General features: G+C 38.8%; 1 protein-coding gene across 4 annotated transcripts in view; it reads right to left on the bottom strand.

Moving 5' to 3' along the window:
- Positions 1-22,826, bottom strand: part of KCNK13 (potassium two pore domain channel subfamily K member 13) — a 44,019-nt gene that overhangs the window by 20,144 nt on the left and 1,049 nt on the right. The window contains exons 1-2 of one of the 4 annotated variants that reach the window (XM_059850135.1): positions 19,116-19,332; positions 17,134-17,232 (exon numbers count right to left, since the gene is read on the bottom strand). The exons of 2 other annotated variants lie outside the window; for them this stretch is intronic. In XM_059850135.1, the coding sequence (XP_059706118.1) occupies positions 17,134-17,232; positions 19,116-19,317 (301 nt within the window). In that variant the 5' untranslated portion in view covers positions 19,318-19,332. Of the gene's footprint in view, positions 1-17,133; positions 17,233-19,115; positions 19,333-22,826 lie in introns of those variants that run through there. One more of the 4 variants, XM_059850133.1, reaches the window with a different exon arrangement.

The raw sequence follows: 22,826 nt of genomic DNA, 5'->3' as shown, positions 1-22,826 counted from the left end.
TACATAACAGAGTCTTACCATGCAATTAATATTTGCCTTTTTAAAATTCTGTCATCTATTCACACCTCAACCTGCTGGAAATCAGTGTAGCTCCCCGTAAAGTTCTCTTTATTTGGTAACAATTTTGTTTACAACAGGAAAAAAAACAGTCAAAAAGCTCTGTATTTACCCAGATGAAGTGGTGAGAAAGCACTTCAGGGCCTCAAAAGCCTCCTCCACTCTGGCCAGGTGTGTGAGGAACTGGCTGGGGCTGGTTAAAGTGGGGAGCTGCCCCAGCTCATTGGCCACCCTCTGGCTCCATTTGTCTCTCCTCCGCCTGGCTCTGGAGAGGGATGGTGGCAGATGATCTGTTTGCTCCCCTGCCAAACCCTGTGCAGCCCTCTGGCATCCAAACAAACTTCTAGGAGGCTTCAAGAGGAATCAGCCAGAGGGTTTTCTAGAGAGGCTCTGTGCTAGAGAGGCAGCACAATGATTACTGGCACTACCCCACTACCTAAGCAAGGGAGGAAGAACTCCTGGCTGCAGACATCTGCAGAGCAAGGAAAACTATGTCTTTTCCCTACTTCCTTGTCACCTTCACAAAACTCTGTGAGCTGACTAGGCAATAACTGCGTTTTCTAATTTTAGAACTACAGTGGAAACACATAACTTGACTTGCAAAAACCAATTGTATTTTCCTTGCTAAAGCATTTATCATGAGGACATGCCATTAGTGCTACCAGCGATTGTGACTCAGAGAGGGAAGGAAACTGTTGGGTTCTATTTTAAAGAAAATACTTCCTTAGAAAAGTGTGGGCTTATTTTTAGAAGTCTGTAAAAGTCACTTTGATTCCTCAGAGTTCTTTCAAAATTACTGGAATGTGTGATGCATTCATAGCTACAATAATCACATTAGGATATTTGTTAGGAAACTCATGTTTAATAAATACTGTTATTTGCTCTAAAACTCAATTTCCATTAGGGCTCATGTTCTGAACAATGATCAGAGTTAACTCAGGGCAGCTCTAACAAATACTTAGGAGAAAAGTCTGTATGTAGGCCGCTGTTAAAGCTTGTGATGACTCTCCAAAATCCAGAGTTTCAGGGGTAAACAGTGAGCAGTAAATTTATCCCTCCAAATATCCTGTGTTATAGATTGAACGGAATTTTTTCAGTGTTTTTTTCTGATGAAGACAGACTGAATTAAAACTTTATTTCTAAGCATCTATTCCAAACCACCATTCATATTTATGTGCTACAATGACTACAAGGGCTACTTAGGCTGTAGCCTTTCTGATGTCATTATATATTCTGTCCATGGTCAAAATTAAAAGGCACACCAAGTGCTAAAATGGTAATAATACAAAGTATAGAGAGGCTGAGTTAATTTTATCACTAGCAATTTTGCTGTTACTATGGCAAGTGTGAAAGCATCCCATTATTTAAGGCAGGATTTTGCAGTGCTACAAGTCCTCATCTCAGAGATACTTAAAAACTTTTTTAATATATTAATTACTTCTACTATCCACCTTTGACTTCTCCTAGGGGATAAACATTGCCAGACCATGGCTTCACTGGTTGTAGTTTTCAAGATAGTTTCAACACAGCATTTAGATCTGATTCTGTCTAAAACTGCATACATGAACTGGCTCTGCTCCTGATTTTATCCTTGGCCAGGGAGACCACAACTGGACCTTGAATTTTGCCAAGGGAATGGTTCAGTAAAGAGTCTCCCTGAAATAACAAAAGTCATCAGGCTGTTGGGGGGAAAAATGAAAATATATGTGGAAGAAACAGCATAAAATATATTTAAAAACTTATTTTAATGCATAAGTGTATGTAACTGTTTTAATTAGTGAATGATTTCTTCAGCAAAATATGCCCAGCCATTTCCCCAGAATTTAAAACAAACTCCATGGTTTGTCTTCCAGGAGAACAACCACAAAATACTTTCCCCCTAATTTTCTGGTGCACTTGCTCATTTTCAGTGGACAACTTCACACTCTCTCTTGTCTTTAGTTTCCAAGTTATTAAGTGGTTAATCTCTAAAAAGCAACCAGCAAAGCCATCACAACAGGTAAGTAGCAAACCTCCTACTGCTCCAGTTTGTCTTCTTACCTGTTGTTTAAGGGTATATTGTGAAAAAAAATGCTTCATCCTTGCATGGGAAGATGTGGGATGACAACCTCATGGGAGTGAACACTTTTCTCCTGATTTCTTTTTACCTTGGCAGAATATCACAAATTATTTCTATTTGTTAGAACTTCTAGGAAAGTAGGAAAAAGTAACACCAGCAGACCATTTGTCCTACTGTGGTAAAGGCTAGGGGCTTAAATCAACAGCATTTATGCATGTTACATAACATGAACAACGTGTGTATAACAGCTGTGTGTTCAGCCCTTACAAATGCACCATAAACACTATTAACACACATATGTACACTATCTTACATTTCTCCTATATATTATACCTTAAAATCATAGAAGCATTTTACTCCTGCTACATTTCTGTAAGGCCTTATGCTGAGACATTAAGCCAGTGTTTCCTCTATTCATGCATGGTTGCTGTGGAAGCAGGATGTAAAGATTCCACAGCATTTAAAAGGTGTGGAGAAGCCCTGCTGCCTTACCCATGTCCCCACCTTCCTGTCTGCCTTATTGCTTTCACTCAGAGAAGGGTATGCTCCAAATATCAGTGTAGTATGAGATCAAATTTGGAAATAGAGGAAGATGTACAGGAAAACATCACTTCAGAGATAACTCATTTTCAGTAGCTGGCAAATCATTCCTGACTTATATAAGCAGGAATTCTAAGGTGACTGAAACTCAGATTATAGCATAGTCCATTTTAATGTTCAAAACCATCTATAACAAATTGACAGCAACATCTTGGCTGCCACATCTGCTTAAGTGTGAAAATTAATTTTAGGGTCTAGTCTTTTGCACCGAAATAATCAAGTCCATAGAGTCCAAAAGCAAAATTTTTTTCTTATTTTCTACTTAAAATACCTTGTTAAAGAAGGCAAATTAGCAAGATGACACTGTGTGCAGTATTGCTAAGACCTTAATCAGGTCACCCCTTTGAGTGATATCCTGCAAGTGTAGCTTGCTGATTTCTTGGCATTTTTCCCATTCCAAAGCACTGACCCAATCTTAAGATATCTCAGGACTAAACACAAATCACCACAACTGACACAACTGGATACATCAGCATGAAAATATTAAGTTATCCATTCCTTAAAAACATTTCTTTCCTTCCAGATCCATGTTTATTTTTAAGAACAAAGCACCACTTCTCAATGAATACATCCAGCAATGCAGAGTTTGGGGTAAGGAAAAAATACATAATCCAAACTCACGTAGGCGAGAAACTGAGATATGTCCTTTTCTCCTTACCTATTATAAACTGACTAGCAAGAAATAAAAGTGTTGCTGAGCTCTCAAATCCAGGACTTTCTAGGCTTAGGTAATTACCATCAAGCTCTAATCTAAGAAAATAGACTCATGACTCAAAACACACTCAGTTCCCAGCAACAATCAGTGGCACTGCCTCTATAAGAGAGGAACTAAAATCACCATTAACAACAAATTTCATATCCCAGCATGCTAAGCAAAAACATTACCATTGTAAAAGGTGCAATCACTATTTTTTCCCTAATGGCAGAGCAACTAATTTCATTGCAGTATGGCTCCTGAAGTGAAGGCAGAAGTCTTAGGATGATTTGCATTTCAATATGGAAGCAAGAACCTGAGAGCTGTAAACTCAGCTTCATACACTCATATTATTAGCACTGCACTAGCAGTGATCTCTTCCTAGCAACTGACAAAATTCCAAGGACAGCAGGCTTTTTTGCCTATGCTTGCAATACTGTTCTTTCTAGCTGGTATGTTATGGTGGCTCTAAATGGTGGCTCTATATTTGTAAAACTATAAATATCTGGGTGAATTGGTATATTTTTTCAATTCTTTACATTTCAGGGATTATTATTTGTACTGGATTTTCACTACTGACTATTGAAAGCTCTGATAATTTATGAGCCTGAGGTTTATACTGGGAGATGGAAGAGTGAAAATCTCCCCCACAGAATTTCCCTCAGCTGACTCAAAGGCTGCTTTCTCTGGTAACTCTTATCTTACAACTGCTGAGGAAGAGCCATCGTACTCTTGATTTTCATTAAATGTGATCAGGAGCAATGAGTAAGAGTGAAAGATGATTCACTGGATTTTATGGAGGAGAGAAACACAGCCTTTCCATTTATACACAGCAATTTTTTTCATAGTCCCATAACAATGGGGAGAAATGGAATATTTCAACAGAAAAACTGATGAAGGTAACAATAAGGATGCAGTATACTGGTTTCTAAAAATGAAAGTAAAGTTTCATCTCAGTCATTTTCATAAAAAAATTCAGCTTTATCTTTCGTATTTCTGCTTTCAGCTCAGAAGTTACTCAAGTTTTAATCCAAGTATATGTGAATATCCAGTCTATATCCTCCCTTCTTATCCTTTATATTCTAGTATACTTAGGTTATTATTACTTACAAAGTAACAAAGTTTTTAGACAAAGATCATGGTTTCCCTGCCTAATTCTGTCATGTGAAGCTCCCTACAATTCTGTTGAACCTATGTGTGTACATTTACATACTACATGTGAATGCAAAACTATTCTTTTCATGCCTAGCTTTGTATTAGAAAGAGTAATTACACCCACAAATATGTTGTGAAGCTCAAAGCTTTCAGAAATCTAAAGAAAAGCTTGGCATAGGAAAATCCAGTACTGATGGCATCTAAAACAAACAAACAACAAAAAAAAAGGCAGCATATTTGTACTATTACTAGGGCTTTGCAATAAAATGGAGCTTATGTGCCCACTTGCTCCCATCTCTCTGATTATCTGTCAGTCATACTATGCTTCAGTAATTTTTGGAGTTGTTGATCAGTCTCTGTCAATGCTCCAAGATAATTATGATCCTACACATTTTCTGACAATATGAGTTTAGGTGACAGACAGAGATGCTAATTCATGTGGTTGTAAAAGAAGAGCAGTCTGAAAAAAGTTCTATATATTATGTTTGACAGAGATCAGCATATTCACATTGACTAGCATTTCGCAATGTAACTTCATAAGATACAGCATGTGCTGATTTTTGTGAAATGAAGGGGATCAGAAGGTACTTAACAGTTTCTATAGAGGGGGTTGGCTCAAGGAATGAAAGGAATAAATCAAAGGAAACTCAGTTCAAGTAAAAATTAATTTTAAAAACAAATCAGATTGAATCAATACAATTTAAATCAAGTTTCAGTAGATCCTCACAAACACCAGGCCATTTGGGATGTTAACACATCCACAGTCCAGTTGAAATACGAGTTAAAACCCTGCTTGCTTTCTTGAGGTTATTACCAGATGACTGAGTGCATCAGGTACAGCTAGAACTAAAATCACCCCTAAACTCAGCTCCTCTATAAGGACTTGACAGTCATCACTCATCTCTGTATGACTTTGATCAAGTACCCACATTTTTATGTTCAATACATGGTATTACTCCTGCATTTTGATTGCTTAACAAACACAGAAATCATCTATATGGTGGAGATGATTACTACATGAAAACATCCTATCTGAAAACCAGAAAATCTCACATCAAGAACTGTCACAGTTGAGACAGCCCCAATACACAGAGTACCACCATACAATATCAGAAGGCTTTCAGCATTCACCCATCCAGAGTAACACCATACTTCATCAGAAGGCTTCAGGCATCTGCCCACACAGAGTAACATCTTGTTACCTCAGAGTGCTGTAAGAAGCTGCCATTTCTTGTTCTTCTGCACAATCTTTTATGCCCCTGTGTGCCTCTGTTCCCTTTGTGACTGGTCAGTGCCCCTGGGCACTCCAAGGCTCACTGCTGTCAGTGCTGCTCACCTGCTTCTCACAGCTGTATCCATGGGCATGAGGCTCAGCCACAGCCCCACTCCCAGCTACCACAAACTGTGTACCTACAAAGTACTGATAAATTTTAAGGAAGATTTGCAGGTTTGGTTCATTTTTATGTATTATTTAACTTTCTTGTGTAGGTGTGTAAATGAATGCAGGTCTTCTACATCACGGCATGTGTCAAATACACACAGAGGTGTCTCAACAGCCTGGGCAGCCCTTCTCTGTAACTTCAGCAAGGAAGCAATCTGTAAGACAGGAGATCTTCATTTCTAAGTGCTGATGCACTGAAAAAAGTAGTTTCTGCCCAAGACTAAGCCATCACAGTCCTGTACCTGCAGATCAGCACAGTCTGCTTCATGGTGGCCTTGGCACTTTGGCTCCTGGTGACACGCTCATGCACTCTTGGCAGTTGCCTTGTGACAAAAGGACAGAAAGGCTCCCAGTTTAGGCTTCACACTTCAGGCATAGGCTTTGACTGACGACCATGAAACTGTTACTGCCATGGTTCATTATGTTACGTCAAAGGGGACAATGACAGTTTTTCCAGCAAAATGCTCTTGATTTAATGAAACTAAACTGGTATCATTTGCAATCCAGAAAGGTTCAAAGGAGATAATAATCTCTCAGATGCTGCAGGGTTGTTGTTTTAATTGCTAATTTGTGCCTATTTTGACAGTAATCACTGAACCCTCTGATGGTCCCAGAGGTTCCCATGGTGCTGCTATAAGAAGTTTTGACAGATCCTGCAGTCCTCAGACCAACACTTAGGAGGATTTACTCAAGAGCATATATTGGGGTTTTTGCTTCACAGATCACAACTTCAAGCCTACATAGTTTTGTCACAATACTTGGAAAACTATTCTTTTAATGTAAAATTAAATGAACACTAAAGACTTGAAATCTAATAAATCTAAAAAAAGCTACTTTTTTTTTCTGAGATTGAGGTTTTACAGAACATTCCACTTCCTTTTCTGTTTCACCTTACTGTAAAAAATGTCAGTATGAAGAAAATGAGCAATATTTCACTGTCCTGTGAACAAATTAATAGAGAAAAAAAAGGCAAAAGAGAAATTTTAATTTATGTTTTGTATGTAATTGTAGAAGAAAAAATTAAAACTAATTTCTGTAGACACCTGTTTATATGTTTTACTTACCCCAAATAAGAAAACAAATAGTTCTCTTACTTAAGGGTCATTACTAAGAACGTATAGGATTAAGCACTTGCATAAATTTGGACTGCATTTCATTGTTCCTCCACAAAGTACCCAAAGTGCCTTAATATCACTTGCTGTGAATAAGTTACAGCAATTCAGCCAGACTTCCAAATCCTGCATGCTAAGAGTCATGTAGAGAGATGTTCAGGTTCTCTTTGTATCCTGGACTTATATTTGTTGACTTTACTAGGCACTGGCAGTTATGGGTTCTGTTCAAAATCACAAGTGGTGTTGCCTGAATTTGTTGTATTGCAAGGACTGAAATAACCAAACACCTGGGAAGACAGAAACTTCAGCTCCAAGTCCTGCTTGGTGGCAGGGAGGCTTCAAGCATTGCTTTCACTCCCCAGAGCAGTACCTAAACCAAGCAACCTGAACACAAGGCTGGGACTGAGCCTTTTCTGCTCCTCCTTAGGGAACCTGTGCCATGGTGCTAACTTCACAGGAGGAAACATGGATCATGGACACAGAGCTGCCATGGAAGGCAATGATTGTGTTGCCTTCTCTTTCATTCTACCGGTATAGTGAAATTTTGACACTGACTATAACCACTTATTAAGGGGTCATCTTTCATCCCTGCCCTAGGAAAGTTAGGTTCTTCACATGAATCTGCTTCTGGAAAAACCATTCCTGTCAGCCCCCTAGCTTATTCCACAAGACAGCTGGCTCAGGTAAAGCCTGAGGGAGCTTCTCCAGACCTCTGTCCTAGAAAAGCACTCTTCAGGAAAGCCAAGATCCAGTTTGACACAGCCTGAAACCCTCAGTCATGCCTGTGTTGTCATCAGAGGTAAGGTAATGGGCAGGAAAAAATGAAGAAGTAAACAAAGAGGGAGGAAAAGGAAGATTGAGTGCAATAACTGTGGTTGTTGAAAGCAATTTCATCTAAAGTGGAAAAACCATTCACAGCAGTGTCTGCTGAACTTCTGCTGACTTCAGACCCTACAGCTCTACCAAGCCCTGAAACAAAAAATAAGACCCAGGAACACTCTGAGAGCGTTACGTTTCTCTGAACAAACTAATGGCAAGCACAACATTCTACATTTTAGAAATAAACTTCTGAAATTAAAAACCCTACTACTATTGCTATTATTTGACACAAAACTGAATTTCATTATTTTAGGAAACATAACCTAACCAGTTATGTTCTTTCTGAGTCTGATTCAGTGTTTGATTATGCATCTACTCTCCTGAGTATCTTTTTGTTCTACATTGCTTAGTTTTGTGGTGTCTTGCACAGATTTACTTTTTTGGATTGCCTCTGAAAGGGCAAGTGTTGAAGACAGTACATAGTTACAAAAACAGTAGTCATATGTTTCAAAACTATTTGTCATTCTTTTGATATGGCTGTTATTCCCAGCACTTAAAAACTGTCTTTGATGTAATTGAGGCTTTTACTCCTCTCTATCTATAGGGCTTTTGATCACCTCCTAATTAATGAAGTAATGACAACCAATTATATTTACATCTAACACAAAGCATATTGTAAAAGTTTGTCATTACCACTTTCCTTTCTTGCATGCTAACACAATGTTGTAACCCTAACATCTTCTGCCTCACTGCTGCTGGAAGCATTAATCAGTAATTTATTCCATTTTAACATGTTTATTAACTGACAATTATACATGAAGAAATGAAATGTCTACATAACTCATGACTCTCACAATGCTTCTTTCAAACCAAGTAAACTAATTTCTTCCATTTTAACATTTTTATTAACTGGCAATTATATATGAAGAGATGAAATGTCTGCATAACTCATGACTCCCAGGATGCTTCTTACAAGCCAAGTTTTCAAAATACTTAAAATGTATCAGGATCCTATTGTTTTGCTCTGCACAAAGCTTCGTTAAAGCTATGGAAGGGAGCTACACACCTCTCTGGAGGTCTACATCCATGTTTATCACTGGTTTCAATTATCTAGTCTGAATTAGAGCTCTGCAAGAGCACAAGCCTCAGAAATTGTGGGGAAGGCTGACTTCATTTTCTTTTATTCATGTTGATCAGCACTGTTGGGTTTTTTGCCAAGGAGAATTTGAATTTGGTGCTGTATTTAAGGCAGAGGTTTCTGACATTCTCTATGAAACAAAAAAGTGTGTTTACTTTCTCAGGATTTAAGTAGGATTCTGTTGGCCATCATAGATGAACTTCACCACGAAGAACAAACTGACTTCTACCAAGTCCCATAATAGTTACTTGATGTGAAGAAAAGCCCATGCTGCCAGTGGCTTGATTCTTTCCTAATTTTAAAAATAGAGCATATTTGAAAAATGAAAAACAATAATGGAACAAAGAAAGAAAATTACTTATAATAGAATTGTTTCTGTTTACTAGAATAAACCAGGAATTTTCCAACAAAACATTTTTTCATGGGATATAACAAAGCTTCAAACCCAAGTGATTCACAGAGACATTTTGGTTTTGACATATTTTTCCCAAAACAGAAACAGGATTCTGACAATTGAGCAGCCATCATCCTTAGTGGTCTGCTAAAGAGCCCTGGTTTCCTTGCGTGTGCCTCGGCACAGCCCCACTCTGCGGCTTGTCCAGTCACAAGTAACTCATAACCCCAACACGAGTTTGTCACAGAGCCAAAGGCTCATGACAGCCCAGCTGTGCTGGCACTTCTCAGACACACAGCACTTCTCAGGCTCCTTTTGGCATGGGGAGAAACTATCCTTATTCCAGGAGAAGGTCCCCAACGGTCCCAATACCAGAAATGTTCCAGAAAGCACTCTCTGTTTTAGATTCAGCAAGTGGAGTCCTTGGAACATTCGGCAGTGTGCAGAATCCCTGGCATTACATATCTCTCTGCTCCATGCTGCTTTGAATAATGAGAAAATATATTCATGCAGATATATTTTTGTGTATGATCTGCAGAAACTTTTGGAATCTCTGTGTCTGAATGGTATTTTGAGCCTGAACTAGCTCCATGAGGTCACCTGCTTCCTGTGACTCCTTTGAAGACAGTGCTATTGCAAACTGTCCTGTGGCACTCTGAGCACCAACACTGTGCCCTGCAACAGTTGCAGAGTTGAGGACTTTACTGGGCCAGTTACCAATTACCAGCCAGCTCCTTCCACAGTAACTTGAGTGTCTGCTTTGTAAACAGTTCTGCTAAGAAACTCTTCCATTTGATACCTTGGTCTGTATTGTGCAGTAGCACTTTGCAAATGAAATGACAGGTATTCTGCTGCCTAATTTACCTTAGCCTGAAGGAGAATGTTCTGCCATCAAGATATAGATCCTACCAATGGCACTCATGGTGTAGCTGCAGCAATGTGAGCTGTATCTCTGCGACAAGGATTGTGCAGTAATCTGCATAATTTTCTGCATCCTTAGGAAGGTTCCCAGCATATTCAGGACAGCACAGGAGAAGGTTCTCAGCAGGAATGCCAGGTTGAAGTTGAGAAAAAGAGGGAAGTGATATATACAGAGAGATAACTTTTATCCTAAATATTTTCCTGGATCACATTAGCTCCTTGTTCGAGAAATTCTTACAACAACCACAGGATGTGTCTCTCCCCTATCTGTAAATGTAGATGAAGTTTTAAGTTCAGAGCTCTTGTTGCAATGAGATTATGCCAATTTTAAGCCTTTGCCACAGTCAAAGAAAACACAAACTGCACCTACACCAAGTGATGATATTTTGTGCAAATGCTCTAGGGGATTAAAACACTTCCCAGTGAAATGGTGAGAAGAAAAACAGGCATTTCCTGTGTGAAATAAATGACACCATTAATGAATGGATCCTTTCATTATGTTAACATAATGGTCTTTTCCTTTTTAGAAATTTAGCAGTAAAGGCTCAAGCTTAAGGTAATTAATAAAGAAATTAAATGTTGTAGGAACAAGCAGCTGTGCAATGCCCTAATTGTGTAAGGGACAAAAATCTATCTTAGGACTGATTATAGAATCACAGGATCATTTTGGTTGGAAAAGACCTTTAAGGTCATTGAGTCTAATTGTTAACCAAACACCGTCAAGGGCACCACTAACCATTCCATCAAGTAGTCCAGCAATACACAGGCAGAAGGTTTTGGAACATAGCTTCATTGACAAAAGGCAAGTGTCCACACTGAACATGCTCTTTATCCAGACCTATGTCTTCAAAATAGCTGAAGAGCCTGAGAATGAAGGACAAAGACATTTAACCTGGATAATATTCAGTGGCACTAAAAGACAGCTAGATCCCTTCAGTTTGAGCAAGGCATAGTGAGCACCTGTGCTGCTGCCATAGTTCAGCAGGTGACTCTAAGCTTGTGATCCTCATCCTTAACACCTGCTTGCCTACTGGCCCATTACAGGGAGGTCCTTTTTGTCTGCATTTGCCTTGAAGGACCTTTGCTGGTCCTTCCCTCCTAATTTCTGCCAGCTTGCTGCCTAGGTCTGCTTAAAACGAGGGATGATATCCAGACAACTGCAGCTCTGCCTTTAATGCGGACAGAAGACTGAAAGAAGGATTTACATATCCATTTATGATGTGATATTTAGGCTGATGAGCCTCAGTTATAATGGGAAAGAACTTAAGGAAGAGCAAATACATTAACTAGTATTAATGGGTGACATTGGATGTTTTTTATTTAATGAGAACTAAATTAAAAGTGTAAGTTTGTTATAAAACATGACTGTAAAATCACTTAGTAAACAAAGCAGATCTGTGTGTATTTTTAGTCATACTAATGATTTCTTCAGGTGAGAAGGCTCTGCAGACAGGCTGTATGACACAGTATTTATCCCTTAGAATGCTGGTAAGATTAAAAAATTTTAAATTATATGCAATAGTCTCAGTGCAATAGTGTTCCAACATAAGACAGGGACTTGAAGACTAAATAAAATCTTACTTCCAAACTCAGTATTTTGTCCTTGATTTGACTCGTGAAACACTTTACAATCTGTATAGAAGTACAGTGCAATAGATGGCTTTTAAAGTGATTGAAAATTCACCCACTTTGTTATTTACAGGCTCAATTTTAAGCACAACAGGAAAATGGTTCAAAAGTTTCTACAATAAAACCTTATCCAGTTAATTTCTTTTTCCGGTGTTCTCCTGAATCAGCTCTTGAGGCAAGAAATAAATCATTCTAGGGGAGCAATAGAGAAAAAACATCTCTAGTAGGAGCCTTTCTCCTTATAAAAGGACAATTTGCAAAGCTTTTTTTAAAACAGCTTCAGCTGCATAAATTACAAAATATTTAGTGTTTTGTCATGACAAGCCAATTACCTGCTACCTTCTGTTGTTCTGCTCTTTTGGGGTCCAGACAAAGAAATTGGAAGGGACAAATGTAGGAACATTGAAACTGTCACTAATGGCCCTCAAGAGTAGCTAAGGACACCGGGAAGTAAATATTTTATTTCTTTTTGCAATACTTCAATACTATTACTTCTGAGAATTGTACCCCATGGGGTGTCAGAGAACAGCCAGAATACAGCTCCCAGTGAAAACACGGGGAGAATTCCTTTTGTGTAGCTTTACCTGGAGGATCAAAATTAAATTATGGGCAAGGCCAAAGTTTTATAGAGGGTGCCAGGACTCTTCTAATGTTGCAGGATTTTGGTTTACAGCTTGTCTGAAAGGCAGCATCTCCTTCAGCACAAGGATGTTTAAATTTGTGGCAAAAGAAGAAAGAATACCAGTACTGCTCCCTGGAGCACGCAGTCTTAAGAACCTTCTCATTAAGGCACAATCCAGTTGGACCTACTGACTTGATAAACCAGGAATATTGCTGCCTGAGAGGGATGATGTAGACTCTAGCTCTTTGAGCAGATGAGAATTTCTATTTAAAGCATTATACATGAAAAATGAAAGGAAGAAGAGCAGCCTGTATAACAAAATTAACTCCTACTTAGAAAAATAAGATAAACTGGCCATTACAAAATATTTTTCTTAGAACAAACAGCAAAACAGTGCCAGCACATAGCATACAGGGAAAGGAAAAGAGATGTGATATAGGAAGACTACAAAAGGAAGACATATTTTAAAAAGTAATTGTTCTGCAAAATGAAAAAAAAGCCACATATATAGAGATTATTTTACCCTAACAGCACTATTCTATTTATAGCTTTATGGAAATAACTTCAGAAAAAAAATATTTCTGCCCCTAACTGGACTATAATATTTCTTTATTTTCCATGCCATTAATGGAACATGGTTTTGCTCTAACTAAGTGTTTTAAAATTGTTGAGCTTGATTATATTAATAACTTCATGTGTGGGCATAAGAATACGGAATTCAGTATTGTGCCTGCTTGGTGGGCATTATCCTCTACCAGAGCAAATCAACAAAGCTCAGCTGCCCCTACAGGCAGGTATGAATGAGAGAATCACTAGCTCAGATGTGCATGAGGAACAGTCTGTTTTAGCAAGAAGGCTGGACAGTTGATCCTGTGAAGTTCTGACCACTTACCAAAAAAAGCCTTGCAGAAAAGTACAAAATGGATGCAAATACATGCTTAAAATAGGAAACTGGGTTTTTTAAAGTCTGCACCTGCCTTTAGTACTTTTAAATTCTATGTTTTGCTACTTGGTTTGGAGGTTTTTTGCAATGTTACATTTTTACACTGAAGGAATGCAGGCTTTCCACTTTTTTAGTTTTCTAATAACAGATAACTGTCAGATTTTCAGCAGAACTGCTTTCTATTAAAAACAGTCACACTTAAAATAGGCATATTAGTTGTGTGTGAATAAAATCACATTTAGGGTTTTATAAATATTCTCACTGTGAGAACAAAACCACCTCAAACTCAAAGCTGGTTTGAGGTTGCAAAAAGCCTGGGCTATATTTGCAATCAACAGCACCTACTTATATATTGAATTTCCACTTCTCAAGAAGTCTGAAACACTTCCATGAGCCATATTCTTTCTTCAGGGATGGCAGTGTGGAATCAAGGGAACACTGAAGACTCATGAATGCTATAAAAATCTTCATGCTATAACACTAAATATTGTTCCTGAGAATTTAAATTATAAAATAATATTTCACTATTTAGCTACAAAAGTTCTCTTTTTTTTTTCATTTTTAATATTGAAACAATTCTGGTTTTAAGTATTCTTAATGTGCTGAAAAGCTTTAATATGTGAACTGCTGGTATACCAGTCAGCTGAACTTTTAACAGCAGAAATAATTCCACTGGACAAAAGTACTATCTATCAGTAAACAGAAACAGTAACAAAGCCTTTATCTTCAGTATTTTATATCCTGGCCAAATTATTCAAAAGCTCAGTTAAGACAGTCAGTCAGCTAACACTGGGATACAAGTTTGCAAGCCTTCCCCCAGCATTTATGAGATAATTTAGAACAAATTTCTCCCTCTTTGTATATGTGGGTTAATCCAAGTCAAAATAATTCTTTTATATTAATAACGATATAATTATTAAGCTGATTATTAGTTAATAATCGCTTAAGTCAAAATAGTTTTTGTATTTTTTTTACCAGCCTCACTATTCTGCATACCCAGACCTTCTTTGTTCCTAGAATTCATCCATGGGACAAATTAAGACTGCTCCTGTAACCAGCAAGTAATTTGCTTAAATAAGTGTTTTTCTTTTCTCCATCCAACTTACTCCATTTCATGGCATGTCTAATCTTCTCAGCCCTGATTAAGCTTCTGCTTTCAATTAAAAAAGCAAATTTTCCACCAGGAAATAGGAAAATTGTGTCACCACTCTAGTCAGAAAACCCTCACGTGCTGAGTGCCATGGGCCATAGCACTGCTCTCCAGCTCTGGCTCCTTTGGGAACTTCTGGCCTGGAAAATGAGAGATTCCTTGGAAGTGAGTATTAGGCAGAAGCAGTAGGATAAGAGCAGGGCTATCAGTTCATGAGGTCAGCAGGCTGGAGAGTGGCCTGGCTGGGGAATGGTTGCATTCTCCAATTGGCTTATCTGGAGGAAGGCACCACCTCCTGGAGCTTTCCTTGGCCTGGTGTTTGCCTGCCCAGTCTGCCAGGGAGCTGCGAAGGCCCTGATCTCCTCCCCTTTCTGGCAAGGGCTGCAGAGCCATGGCCTGGGGATGGAGGCCATCCTTTCATTCAGACATGCAGGGCTCCTACATGGTCCCTGCTGCATGTCACCTGAAGGACTACATTCAATTTTCAGCAGTGTTTTGTGCAAAAAATGGACAATAACAGTACTTTCCTCATGCTCTTTGTCTCCAAGTCATACCAAGTATATCAAACACAAGGGGAAAGAGGTACAGCTGCCAGAATAGAGACTTCCAGCAAAGTACTTAATTCCTTGCAGGACCAAGTTCTTCAAAATAACCTTCTGTTTATTTTTAGCTGGTTTTCTTGATGACTATTTTTCCATCCTTTTTTTTTTTTTTCATTCCAGCAGCAGTAAAGATATTGTTATATCTGATTTCACCACTTTAATTAAGTAAGTACTTCTCAGTCCATGATCAGTTCTATTTTGGGCTGGTTTAAAGTTTATTTAATTTGAGACGTATACCAACCAGGGTAGCATAAGGCACATCTCAAGGCTTGTTTGATCCTAATATTAAAATGCTGGTTTATTTTCTGAAGGTTAAAAAGAAAAAAATCTAAGGAGTTTAGTGTAAATTTGTCAAAAAATTCTTTTTATCTGTACTCTAAAAATAGAAGTAAAAAACAGCCAAAGAACAAGACTCTATATGCAGTGTGATTAACACCCTGCTTTTTTTTTCTTTTTTTTTCTTTTTTTTTTTTTTAAGGATAAAAGGAATATGAACACATACTATCACTGAACCTGGGGAAAAAAGCCCTGGCAGAGGTGGAAAAATGTAATCTCATCCATTCACTGCACAATGAGGGAATTAAGGATTCTGCATAATTCTTGTCTGGTTAACCTGACTGTAAAGGACTCTGGTGATGAAATCTCTATGTCATTGCTAGGCAGACTGCACACTTGCTTCACTTCATTTAGAAAACTTTTTCTCGTATACAATCTGCATCTCCTTTGTTGCAATTTAAGCCCATTGACTTTTATTTCTTCCTGTCATCATTCCTTTTCTAAAGACTAGCAAAATGTTTGTCATTTTAACTTGCCTGGAATTTCAAACCCTTCTACTAGTTGCCCAAGTGCCCATTATTGCTTTAGTAATTACTTTGAATATTCTAGAATGCAGTTGAGTTAACTTAAATGATTTTAAAAGATCTGACAGATTTAGGGATTCTGTTCTTTCACCTTCCCCTTTCTTACAAGTGTTAATTGTACCACACAACATTTCAGAGTTGACCTTTTCAGAAGGCTGATACAGAAAAAGCCATCACACATTTCAGCCTTCTTGGAATAATTTGTTGAGAGTTCTTCCTCTTTTCTATACAGCAGACCAATGTTGTTCTAAGGCTTTCTCATCACTATTGTGCTGATGAATCAATTCACATCACCCATGATACCCCTTGCTAATAGCATGTTCATGTATTTCCATTTTATTCCTTTTATTTGTCTTCACTGATCTAATTTTCTATCTATTTTCTGAATAATTTCTTCTTGTGACAGAAGTTAACTTAAAATCTATACCTTTGTCTTTTTCTAGACTTCCTTTTCTCCTTCTATATTTCATATTTGGATCCCTTGAGCCAGCATCATTCACATCTTTTGACCAGGAAACTGAAAGTCCCCCTTAAATAATTTTTCTTTAGTTTTGGTTCCTCTGAGATTCTAAACTGCAGATCTGCATTTAAAGCTTTACTCTCAAAACCCCCTGGTTTTCTGCACTTCTTCCTTTCCTTCTGAACAATGAACTCTGCCACTGCATGGCCATAGAATTTGCCTTCTACACTTACTAGGTTAAAGTCAAATCCAGAAAGGTTTTTTCTTAAGTTTCTTATATGTTTCAAAAACTGACTAGGGAACTTGTGCTCAGGTCCCAGCATATTCACCTTCAAACAGAGAAATCCCCATATTATTATAAAGTCATGTCCTGGAAAATGCCAACTCCTCACAAAAATCCTAATCCTGATCTTCTTAAGAGAGTGTAACTGATAACATGATTTCCTTTACAGAATTCAAGTGTTTTTAACTACTTACTGCTCTCATTTAAATGAAGTACCGACTGTAACTTCTCTGCTATCACCTGTGGCAGTGCTGATCTGGTTCTGCAGCTGCCTGGGTGTCCAGGGTGTCCACCTGTAGATTGATAGGGTGGGATTTACTTCACCAAAATTTCAACCCTAATAGTAGAAGTATGAACCTTTGCACTTGACATGTCAGCTATTTTATTCTAGTCAGGGAACAGGCACATAAGGACATACAAATTCATGTGATTTATTTTAGATATCTTCTGTAAAACTGGATGACTGGCAGTAACAGAAGTAAGAAAATTTACATGTGAGACCAGACCTGGCCTTTCCCCTAACCTTGTGGATTACAAACACATGGCTTAACTTTTATTTTAACCAGTGTCCAAGAGAGAACATGCTTGGCTATCACATGTGTACCTTTTTTAGATCTTTCTTATAGATTTCCAGGTTGCTTTAATTTTATACTTCCTTCCTACAACATTATTTGCTTTCATTTTTCTACATTGTTCTGCATATAGCAGAGACTGGTGACAATCCTATCATTATAATCAATGTTCTCCTTTTCACATTTTCTCTACATCTTTGCTTTATACAGATCTGTCATATATTATAGAAAGCTTTTGGTAAAGTTAGAGTAAACAATCTAACATGTCTTTCAAAGGTGGGCAATGTTCTAGTTTATTAACAGATGCAATCCAAGGCTGGTGGCAATTACAACTTCAGAGATTTGACAACTACATGGTAGTCTTTGTAAGGTAAGTAAACGGCCTCAGTTTACCTGTAGCTTCCCTAAAAAGCCTTTTGCTCTAGAGATGCCTTCCTTGCTCTGCTTAAGGCTCAAGGGCTAAAGCAGGCAGGCCATTTTGAATTATTAGAGCTGTTTGCAGCTTGTGCGCAGTTTTGGGCACCACAATATTAAAAAGACATTAAGCTGTTAGACAGCATCTAAAGGAGGACCATGAATATCATGAAGGGCCTTGAGGGGAGCTCTATGACGACCAAATGCGGTCACTTGGCCTGTTCAGCCTGAATTAGGGGAGACCCCACTGCAGCCTACAACTGCCTCGTGGAGGGAAGGGGAGAGTCAGCCACTGATGTCTTCACTCTCATGACCAGTGAGAAGACTGAGGGATTGGCCTGAAGCTGTGTCAGGGAAGATTTAGGTTGGATATTAGAAAAAGGTTCTTCACCCAGAGGGTGGTTGGGCATTGGAGCAGCTCCCCAGGGAAGCCCCAAGCCTGACAGAGTTCAAGAAGTGCGTGAACACTGCTCCCAGGCGCGTGGTGTGACTCTTGGGGCTGTCCTGTGCAGTGTCAGGAACTGGACTTGATGATCCTTGTGGATCCCTTTCAACACCTGTGTTGTTGATGTTCTACAATTCTATAATTCTAACTACTTGGGGCATGGTACTGTTAAGTAAGGGTAGATCATTTGGTCTCTGTGACACCAGGAGTAAGCTTGGCCATGGCTCCAGCAAAGTAGTTAATTCCTTGCAGGACCAAGGAGCATTTACTGCAGCTGCCACTCTGCTCAGTCTATTCACAGGAAGACAGGGTGACCTCAAGGCTACAAGCACTAGTCCAGCTCTCTGGGTTTAATGACCTTGGTAGTTTGCTGGGCATTATCACCCACACTTTTCTTTTGCACAGCTGTAACTCCACTTAGCAGGAACTGCACTGACAGGTGAAAATGAGGAAACAGGCACTTTGTGACACTTTTCAGAACTCCTTCCTTCATGACACAGCTGTAGCATGGACACTGCAGCTGTTTCACCCCATACAGACTTTCCCATTAGCAAACAACACTTCCCTGAGCACTCCTTTCTATGAAGCTGCTTAAAGGAGATGCTATGACTCCTTCTATCCCTTCTGTACAGTACACCATGTGGTTGCTCATTGCTGTCTATTATAAAAATCCCAGCCTTCACTCCAGGCAATTTTATCTTTTGGGCTTCAGGTAATGTATCAGTTGACAAATTTCTTTTCTCACCTTGTATCCAGACTTTACACCTCCAGTCCAATTTGCTGCAACTTTTTGCAGAGAGGAAGGATGCAAATTTTAACAATTTCTCCAGAAAATGTATCTCATTTTGTGAAGATGATATAATTTCCTCCTTTGCCTCACTGCTCACACAGTTCACACAGAGAAGACAAGAAGCAACAGGTTCAAATTGAAATACAGGAAATTCCATTTGAATAGGAGAAAAAGACCCTCTTATAATGTGAGGTTGGCCAAACACCAGCACAAGGTGTCCTGAAAGAATGGGGAGTCTCCACCAAGAAAGATACCCAAACTGCAAAAGTAGGCAGCCCTCAGCAGCTGTCACTGGCCCTGCTTGGAGTATGGGGGTTGGGCCAGACAACCTCCAGAGATCCCCTCCAACTTCCAGTGGCCTGTGAAAAGGGCAGGAATATCAGAAGTCGGTTTGAGAAGTTGCTTCATGTTATGTGTTCTTAACAAGACCCTTTTATTCCAGCTCCCTACTTCTTGGAGGAACTACTGTCCCAAGGTACCACAGAAGTCCTTAGATATCAGAGCACCTGACGATGACTGCGACCCTACAGTCTAAGGCAGCTGAATACCCTGAGCCTACCTAATATGTCTCTGTATAAAACATTGAATTGTAAATTGGGACTTAGATCTTGTTTTATTTTCTGGTCTGCAGATGTCTTATTAGGCTATGCAAAGTGAAATAGTTTCAACAGAGACTGCTGAGAGTCCCACCATAAAATTATTCCCCAGGCTGGTGGGCAGGGCACTTGGATGAGATACAGGAATTGCTTCAAGTCCTGACTGAGAAAGAAGTGGCTTTGAAGTCTTCCATCCTGAGACATTACTACTACCACTTGATTTCTAGGTAAAAGGGACACTATATTATGTGACAAAGGGTAGACTGAAAGCAAAGTGAGCTTTTGGAGGAGCCCACTGGACATGTGTAGATTAGTAAGGCAGCTGCCTTAATGGGATTGAGAGGCTTTGACACTATCTAATTCCTTGGGATCACTTCCTGGACAGCCTAGGCAGTCTCCTATTTGGGCAGGTATTTGTGGTTATGTTTCTTCCTTCTTAACATTTCCCTTAGTGCAAAGGAAACCTTACTACTGGGTCACACTGGACACAACTGCATCAAGATTAGAGGTTACAGGCTGAGCACTGATAGGAATAAACATGTTTATGGAACAAACCCTTTAATTACTAACCTGAGAAATTAATTATTTCTACTAGTTCAGCTCTGTTTAGCTTTGTATTTTCTTGACAAACGGAAATAGGCTGGTTATATTTAATTTTGACCTCTTGACTTGGTGCACTGATACCATGTTCCAAAATCCATGTGTCTAACATTTTATGCAAATCTTAATAAAAAAGACAGGATTGTTCCCTTAGTTACTGCAAAACTCTACTTTCCTCTGAAATACATGATGGTATTTCTTTCTAGCTAAAGTAGGAAGCAGTTGATGTGACAAGTAATGTTAGACTGATGCTTTAGCAGTAAATCAAAATGACTAGGTTCACCTTACTTACTGTGGAAGAAATAAATTTATTCTGTTGGAGTAGCAAAATGATTCCTATTATGCAAAAGAGGAAAAAAACCCATAAAGTTCACAAAAATTATTGTTTTTACAGCAACTTACCTGCTAAATATAAAGCTTCTATACCAGCACATAGTATTGCGTGTAGAAGGTGAGCTGATATTAAGAATATGTCATAAGCACCTATTCCTAAAAAACTGTTTTTAACTGAAGATTTTAAATTTTGTTTAGCTGTAGGAATGTACAGAGCCACCAGAAGTATAGACTGAAAAACATATGATATAAGCCTTCATACTTTTCCTCAGAACTAGCAAGGCTGCATCTAGAATAATACATTAATGTTGGAGCACTGTACTAGGGCATGAAATAAGATGTGGGCCATTTGGAAAGAGCTGAGAAGAGAGACAAAATATTGATTTTAGAGGTGTAAAACAAAATCTATTGTTAGGATGCCAATATGGTTGATACAAATTAGTGTGTGGTTGCCTGCAGGAGAACACCCCTGAGTGGCACATCTGAGGAGACCTAGTCGAAGCACAGTCCTGAGAATGCCTGGAGAGCCCAGCCTGCAGCACAAGCTAAGTATAATCATTGAAATGCACAGTCAGTCCCACAAAGCAGAAGTTCTGCTGAGAAGATTAAAAAAGAGACATGCTATCGATATGATGAAGAAGTGCAATGCTGCTGACAAGATTAAGAAAGAATGACGCAATTCATAAACCCGCTGAGAAAGTGTCATCACTGATAAGACTGAGAAAAGCAATGTCAGGTCAAAAGAAAGGACAGGATGTTAACTGCCTAAGTCTCCAGACCATACACAGTCCGAAGGAAAACTGAGTCCTTGGGACATTTCTGTAGAAACATTAAGGGAGCTGTAAAATGTGAGCAATCATAGCAAGTCATAGAAACTACCAAAAAGTGTGAGTGGGTAAGTGGATACTTGTGCTTGTGATCACCTGCAGGTAACAGGATCACAGATACACTTCTCTCCCTAACAATCTGATTTATATAAGACAAAAGTTAATGTAGAAATACTGGCATCAGTTAACCCCTGTGAAAAGTAACCCTATCACTGCAAAAGGGATTGCAACACTGTGGTTTTCTGAACTGAAAGAAAGCTGAAGGGACACACTGACAATGGTCTTTGAGTACCTAAGAGGCTATTCTCTGAGTACAAAGGATGGCAAGAGAAAAAAAACGGGAGTCACTGAACTGCAGTAAGGCAGACATCAGGAAAACCTCAGGGTAATAATGCACAAGGCTGGATTCCTTGTTGAAACTGTGGAATCTCCAACAGTGCAGGTTTGAAATGGCATCTTGGACAAACATCACCAAAAAAAAGTCCCATAAAACTGACCACCTCTAGGAATAGATGCAAAGCAGGTGGAGCTTTTGAGATCTGGTCCAATCTGATCTGATCTTTTTACTACAATTTTATGGCTGTAGCAAATGTTCACATAAATTCTGCTTATTTATTTTGATCATACAAGAAGCCCACTTCAAGGGACATGTTATAATGGTAAACAAACTGCAGCAATCCACAAAAATGGGCTTAACAATGTTATAAATTATTTTCAATTGCCAGTTCAGCAGAACACTGAAGCACAGTTCTTGGGTCTTAAAGACTTTAGGTCTAAGGATACAAACCACTCAAATCTTGAAGCACTGACAAAATACAAAACCAGCCCAATGACATCTTTAACAATAGAATAACCTCAGACTTTAAAAAACTCAGTATTAGAGAGGAGTGTGCTGCAGGACAGGGCAAACTCTTATACATCCCACATAAAGCAAGACATCTCTAATCTCCTTTTCAGGAAAAAAAAAAAAACAAACAAAACAAACAGTTAGTGGAGATTTTCTGAAGAATTAAATAACCATACCTCAATGTATATTTCATTCGTGGAGAGGGACTGATGTGAATTAGCTATACCATTACTAAGATTTAATGATCCCATTTGTCACAGTGATAACTGCATACAGATTGCCTGTCTTTAACTAAAGAAATCTCCCTTCCTCCGAGGCTTTTAGCTGTCTGCAAATGCTTAAATGAAGCCTTTCTGTTGACACCCATGGGCTCCCTGGGGTGCTTATGTCAGTTCCTGGTGCTATCCCTTTTCATCTTAATGTACACCTGTCAGACTGCTCGGAATTTCTATTCAGTATCACC

Source organism: Haemorhous mexicanus, chromosome 6 (genome assembly GCF_027477595.1).
Source record: "Haemorhous mexicanus isolate bHaeMex1 chromosome 6, bHaeMex1.pri, whole genome shotgun sequence".
Classification (NCBI taxonomy): Eukaryota; Metazoa; Chordata; class Aves; order Passeriformes; family Fringillidae; genus Haemorhous; species Haemorhous mexicanus.
The sequence above is the reverse complement of the archived record's forward strand: the minus strand, read 5'-3'. Positions and strand labels throughout refer to the sequence as shown.